General features: G+C 41.7%; 1 protein-coding gene across 1 annotated transcript; it reads left to right on the top strand.

Moving 5' to 3' along the window:
* The first annotated feature begins 6,776 nt into the window (after nucleotides 1-6,776).
* On the top strand, nucleotides 6,777-7,250 carry LOC138879590 (uncharacterized). Its single transcript, XM_070159203.1, has one exon. The coding sequence runs from the start codon at nucleotides 6,777-6,779 to the stop codon at nucleotides 7,248-7,250; it is 474 nt and encodes a 157-aa protein (XP_070015304.1).
* Nucleotides 7,251-7,631: the final 381 nt, after the last annotated feature.

Here is a 7,631-nt window from a genome sequence, read left to right as displayed (position 1 = left end):
ATACACCGAGCTTTCACATACAAGATAACACTGCGAGTGGAATGATCAGGAGTCCCTCTCCACTCTAAACGAGGTAAACCTGATAAGACTAAGGTCATAGTCTTGGCATGACAGTCCAAGATAGCGTGGTAAGGTGATAACCAGTCCATACCTAAAATGACATCAAAATCGACCATGTCCAAAAGAAGCAAATCTACACGAGTCTCAAGACCTCCAATCACAACTATACATGAACGATGGACTCGATCTACCACAATAGAATCACCCACCGATGTAGACACATAAACAGGATCACTCAAAGAATCACTAGGCATGACCAGATACGGTGCAAAATAAGAGGACACATACGAGTACGTAGACCCTGGATCAAATAATACTGAAGCATCTCTATCACAAACCAGAATCGTACCAGTAATAACTACATCTAAAGCCTCAGCCTCAGGCCTGGCTGGAAGAGCATAACATCGAGGCTAGGCCCTACCACCCTGTACTACATCCTTGGGACGGCCTGCTGCTGGCTGGCCTCCACCTCTAGCGGCCTGAGCTCCACCTCTAAGACCTCTACCTCCACCTCTAGCACCTCTACCCCTACCTCTGGCTGGCTGTGGAACAACTGGTGCCTGAACTATGGCATGGGAACCCTGATGTTGCTTGCTGCTCGAGGGCAATACCTAGCAATGTACCTCATGTCTTCACAAGTAAAACAAGCCCTCGGTTGCTGGGGCTGACGACCCTGGAAACTCTGAAGTGGCGGTACACTGATAGGAGCTAGTGGTGCACTGTAGGACTGCTGATCGGAATACTGCATCTGAGGACCACGGCTACTTGGAGCACCGTGAGAAACCTGAAGTGCTGATTGAAAAGGTCTAGGAGGATGGCCTCTACCATATGAATCCCTACCTCCAGACAAGGTACCACTGAATCGGCCTAAATGACGGGGTCTCTTGTCCGATCCATGACCACCTCTTTGTGACAGAACCATCTCAACTCTCCGAGCCACATTGGCCGCCTCCTGGAAAGATATCTCACTCCCAACCTCCCTAGCTATCTGAAGATAAATCGGCTGAATAAGTCCAATAATGAACCTCCTCACCCTCTCTCTCTCGGTGGGAAGTATGATAAGATCATGATGATCCAAGTCGATAAATCTGGTTTCATACTGGGTAACAGTCATAGAACCCTGCTGGAGGCGCTCAAACTGCCTCCGATAGGCCTCTCTCTGAGTAATGGGGAGAAACTTCTCCAGAAATAGCTGCGTAAACTGCTCCGAAGTCAAGGCTGGCGATCCGGCTAGTCTATCTAAGCAATAATCTCTCCACCAAGTCTTGGCAGATCTAGATAAGCGAAAAGTAGCAAAATCGACCCTATTGGTTTCAACTATCCCCATGTTCCTAAGAACCTCGTGATAGGTGTCTAGATAATCCTGGGGATCCATAGTAGATGCATCGCTGAAAGTAGTAGTGAAGAGCTTGGTGAACCCATCCAACCTCCACAAAGCATCGGCAGACATAGCCGCTCTATCACTGGTCTGAGCTACCACACCTGGCTGAACTGCTCCAACAAGCTAAACTACTGGAGTCTGAATCGGGGGAGCTACATGCTCCGGAGTGCGAGTAGCAGGAGTCTGGGCTCCTCCTCCATCCTGAGAGACGGCTGGTGCTACAGGAAGTAAGCCTACTCAGGTGACAGTCTCCATGAGGCCCACTAGACGGACTAGAGCATCCTGAAGAACTAGGGTAGCAATAAACCCCTCTGGGACCTGAGCTGGGCCCACCGGAACTGCTGGGGCCGGAACCTCATCATCAAAGTCAACCTGAGGCTCCGCCACTGGTGCTGCTGCTATGGGCTAAGCTCTGCCCCTACCTCGGCCTCTAGCACGGCCTCGGCCTCACCCTCTGCCCCTTGTGGAGCTACTGCTGGGGGCTCGGGCTACTGGTCAGTGGATGAGGAAGTGCGCGTTCTCGCCATCTGCGAAAGAATAGAGTAGAAATTCAATTAGCATTGAGGAACCAAACCGCACGATAGGAAAGAATAAATGTGAAGTACTTCCTAACTCTATAGCCTCTGGGGGATAAATACAGACGTCTCCGTACCAATCCCTCAAACTCTACTAAGCTTGTTTGTGAACTGTGAGACCCATGTAACCTAGAGCTCTGATACCAACTTGTCACGACCCGAATTTCTCACCCTCAAGAGTCCTGATGGCGCCTACTAGTGTGAGCTAGGAAAGCCAAACCTTTAATCTAATTACTTCATTAACCAATTATTTAACAAATATAAGATGATAACATGAAAACATCGGAACTTTAAATATTTAAGCGGAAGATAACAATTAAATATCTGAAATCTGCATCTATTACAACTCTTAAAACCCTAAGCACCCAAAACCTGGTGTCACAGTGTCACATACGGTTTAAGATTTACTACATAGAAAGTCTGAAGAAAATGACAATACACTGTTTATGAATAAAAGGAAAAAGAAACAGGAAATAAGAATAGAGGAGACGCCAGGGCCTGCGGACGCCTGTAGGTCTACCTTAGATCTCCGCGTGGACTGAAGATAGCCTCCACACTATGGTCCAAAAGCTGCTCCAGGATCTGCACATAGTGCAGAGTGTTATCAGCACAACCGACCCCATAAGCTGGTAAGTGTCTAGCCTAACCTCGGCAAAGTAGTGACGAGGCTAGGACCAGACTACCAAATAAATCTGTGCAGTTATATAATATACAACGGAAAGTAAAATAGAATAAACAAATATAGATGGGAAGGGGAAACATGCTTCGGGGGAAAACAGGTAAAACAGAATATCAAGAGAACTATAAAGGAATCAAAATCCAACCACTAACAAGAATAAGGAAAACAAAGGCAGATTTCACTTTCTTTTCACATCTTGTTGCAGGCGTGCAACCCGATCCCATTTCATTTATCTCGTGGTAGGTGTACCACCCGCTCCCATTTCATTTATCTTGTGGTAGGCGTACCACCCGCTCCTATTTCATTATATCGTGTTGTAGGCGTACCACCCGCTCCCATTTCATTATATCTTGTGATAGGCGTACCGCCCGCTCCCATTTTATTATATTTTGTGGTAGGCATGCCACTCACTCCCATTTTATTATATCTTCTGGTAGGTATACCACCCGCTCCCATTTTATTATATCTTGTGGTAGGCATACCACCCGCTCCCATTTTATTATATCTTGTGGTAGGCGTACCACCTGCTCCCAGTTACAAGCCAACAATAATCACAAGGAATCCCGGCAAGGGAACAAGAGTAATATAACAACTTCCCGGCAAGGGAACAATGATATTTCAATAACATTCCGGCAAGGGAACAATACTATCAAAACAAACATCCCGGCAATGGAACAATGGTGATAATAACATATGAAGCGCAATAAACCACAACGGAGTCATAACAATTGTAATACAAAACTCACGGGCATGCTTGACACCAATGTATATATACTCGTCACCATGCCTATTCATACTCCGCAATTAACATGTAGCAAATAAGACACAACTCCTAATCCCTTAAGCTAAAGTTAGACCAAATACTTACCTCGATGCCACAAACACAATTCACGATTTAACTATAGCTTTACTCCTTGATTCCACCACCAATTTGCTCGTATCTAGTCAAAGTTACTTAATTACGTCAATAAACACTAAATGAATCAACTCCAATGCATGAAAATGAATTTTCTAAAGTTTTACCCAAAAAGTCAAAAATCGCCCCTGGGCCCACATGGTCAAAACCTGAGGTTCAAGCCAAAACCTGATTACCCATTCCCCCACGAACCCAAATATATAATTTGTTTTGAAATCGAACCTCAAATTGAGGTCCAAATCCCCATTTTTTGAAAACATAGGTTCTACTCAAAACACTCAATTTCCCCCATGAAAATCATTGATTTGAAGTTGAAATCATGTTAAAAGATGTTAAGGAATGAAGAAAATGAGTTAAAAATCACTTACCAATATTTTGGAGAAGAAAAGTTATTTGAAAAATCGCTTCCTATGTTTTTTTTAGGGTTTTGAAAAATGAAAATAACTGAAAATCCCGTCTATTTATACCCCTCTCAAACCCCCTGTGTGGACCACACAAAATGGAGTGCGGCCACACAGTCCTTCCTGAGGATATTGCAGTCCAGTGCCCCTGTGCAGACCGCACAAAGTCGACTGTGGCCGCACAACCCTCCACCACGCACCGCACAAGGCCGACCACGGACCGCACTGGCCCCTTCCGTGGTCGCACACGTTTTCTTGCAGAGCGCACTGGCGGGTTCAGAGACCCGCTACTTCTCTGAACCTGCAACATCTGGTTTTAAGCCTAAGACATCTCGGAACCTACCCGAAACTCACTCGAGCCCTTGGAACTCAAAACCAAGTATACACACAACCTCAAAAATATCCCTCAGATTTATTCGTACGATCACATCATCAAACTAACATGTAACATCATAAATTAAACCTCAAACTCAATATTTTCATCAATACTCTCAAAGTTCATAACTCTCCAACAGGAAGTCCAACTCATGTCAAATAAAATCCGTTTTTACCAAACTTTACAATTATCTTTCAAATACTATGAAAAGTTTTTACCGGGCTCTGGAACCAAAATACGGGCCCGATAACAATGGTTTCAAACATTAATTATTTTCTTTATTTCTTAGATAATTCAGCAAAACAATTTCTTTCAAAAATTGATTTCTAAGGCTTGGGACCTCGGAATTCATTTTCCGGTATACGCCCAAGTCCCATATTTTACTGCGGACCTCTCGGGATCGTCGGAACACGGATTCGGGTCCGTTTCCTACAAATTTTGACCAAAGTCAACCATAATCAAATTTTTAACTCTAAAATTTTATTTCTCATATTTTCACATAGACGACTTTCCGGATATAGGTCCGGACCACGCACGCAAATCAAGGTGTGGTAAAAGGGAGGTTTTTTAGGCCTCGGAACACTGAATGCACTTGCAACACAAGTGATGACCTTTTGGGTCATCCCAAGAATTCATAATTTCATTATATATATAACACATAATAATTAAAAATATTGGTAGATGTTTTTATAAAAAGGCTTATCTATTTGTGGTTTTGATGATTGAAAATTACAATTAAAAGGAATATTATATTATGGACATACGAAAAGTGGGGGATAAAGTTAATGTTAGGATATTTATACTATGAACTAATTAAAAAAATAAAAGATAAATAAATAACACTAAAAAAATAGATAATTTTTGTCAAATTATCCGCGCATCGCGCGAGTTCTAACACTAGTTTGTAATTAACAAATAAATACATTTAAAGAAGAAGAGAAAAATCCTTTTTTTTAATTTTAAGCAGACCAACACCCTGCACCTTTCCCCCCACCCCCAAACCTATTCTTCTTCTTCCTTTTACCCATCTCCCTCTTACGTCCTATCTGTCTCTCATCCCTAATTCAACAAAGCCAATACCATTGTAGGACAAAAAATATTTCAATAATTAACAATTTATATATGTAAATGAGCAACATCCACAAGGAAAAGGAAATGAGTTGGCAAATCCAACTTGCGTTCTCGCTTTACTAAAAAAAAATCAACCAGCAATCTAAGTCCACCATTGGTGTCAAGTTTTCCACTCAAACTATTCATGTCGATGACAAAATTATCAAAGACCAGATTTGTGACACTGCAGGGCAAGAAAGGTATGGGCAAGAAAGGCTCCGGTACTCTATTTTTTTCTGTCCTGCCTCATTTCTTCTCTTTTCTCCTCTATTTCTAGGGTTAATGAACTCAAAAATCCAAAGGCTAAAAGAGTGGTGCCAAATCCAGTGGTCTTGAAGACTATCATATATGGATGAACCTTGATGGTCCATCGTGTATAAGTAAAAAAGTAGAAATCAACGGCTGAAATCCGCGGCTGAACCTTTAGAGGTTATCCATGGTTGAACTCGATGCGAGCTTCTGTTTGCTTTTTAATACTCTTTTTTGCGTCCAGATTGAAATAGAAGTGGTGGATTTATGGTGGAAGGTGGTGTCGTGGTGATTTGTAATGAATACCAAAATATCTGATATTACAATGTAGCCCACCTTTTAATATTATTTGAAATTGAGCCCCTATGGTTAGTTAGGGCTGCCAGCTAAGGGATATGTGATTATTTTAGGTCTATATATTTAGTACTGTAGCAATGTATCAGTCATGTTGAATGAAAATTGAGTCTTTCTTTTCTCTACATTTCATTTCTTTCCTTTTAGTTCTTGTTTTCCATTTCCACGATGATTCCAAAGGGTATCCTTACAGTTGGTATCAGAGCCGACGATTCTCGGCTATTCATCGATGTTAATGGCGGAGTCAGACATAAGTTTAAATCAATTGGAGCAACAAATTTAAGATTTTATGGACAGATCGAATAGAAGACTATAACATATGAAAGAATGGTATCAAAATCATTTTCAGACCTTCCATAGTTCACAAAATCAATATGAGTTCCGAAGGTCGGCGAGTGAGCAATAGGTTTTCGGTGACCCGTACGCATATCTTCAGTATCCCTGCGCAAATCCAAGTGTTTATCGTGATTCTGGTGGTGATTTCACCGATAGATTTGCTAACCCAACGGTTGAAGGATGTAATTATCTCGATTCACCCATAAGTGCTTACTCTTAAAATATTCCATGTGCTTAAAAATTTGACAGTAACTATGCGGGTTTATATATCATTCAGATGGGGGTGGTACTATAGTGTCGGTGATAGCTACTGCGCCTACACACGGAGATCCTCTAGCGATGACGACAAAATTCTGGAGGAACATGAAAAAGAGAGGGTACTTCAGTGCCTGTCGTGGCCGTATCAAAAAACTAAGAAAACATGCAGGAGGTAGAGGAAATGCAAGCAATATGCACCATCACAGAATTCCCTTTGGCAAAAACCATCCTGCTTATTTCGGAAAGGTGAGTATGAGGTATTTTCACAGATGCATGAACTTATCTAAGCAAGAAAGGACAGTAACATCATCTGCCCAGAACGATATGGCAGAGCAAGCAGTATATGATGATGAAGAAAATCCATTAGAGGTTCCTCTGTCTAAATTGGTGGAAGATGTGTTTGATGAAATTCCTAAGAGAAATGAAGTTGATCTTGATGTTCAGAAACTAATTACTATGGGTGAGGATTCGCAACAAGAGGTCCTAAAAGTTGAAGGTAGCCTTGAGAAGAAGTCTGAAATAAATGAGGAGCATGTGTTTAATAAAAATCCTTAAAAGAACGAAACTGAAATGTTGAACAACAAGCAGTCAGTGGTAGTAACATCGTCTCACCAAAAAGGCGTCACAAAGCAAGTAGTAGATGAGGACGAAGAAGAAACACTAGGACGGTCGAAATTTGAAAATAACGACATTGAGGATGGAAGAAAGGTGAAGGATAAAGAGGAGAAGGAGGGCAAAACAAAGGAAGATCAGGTGTTTGATGAAAGTTACCAAAGAGGTACAACTAAGATTCCTAGCCAAATAGCAGATAAAGAATCATTTCATGTTCCTTTAGGAGACCAAGGCTACTTATTGCCAAATAACAATAAGATTTTATCTGTTGAATATAAGGGACCAATACAAAATAGTAAAATTGCTTCAACTGTTACACAAATA

The sequence above is a fragment of the Nicotiana sylvestris genome, chromosome 10 (assembly GCF_000393655.2).
Source record: "Nicotiana sylvestris chromosome 10, ASM39365v2, whole genome shotgun sequence".
NCBI lineage: Eukaryota > Viridiplantae > Streptophyta > Magnoliopsida > Solanales > Solanaceae > Nicotiana > Nicotiana sylvestris.
This window is presented reverse-complemented; position numbering and strand designations above follow the sequence as displayed.

Excerpts from the sequence above, each read along its gene's own strand:
- LOC138879590 (XM_070159203.1), top strand. The coding sequence starts at position 6,777 with ATGACGACAAAATTCTGGAGGAACATGAAAAAGAGAGGGTACTTCAGT.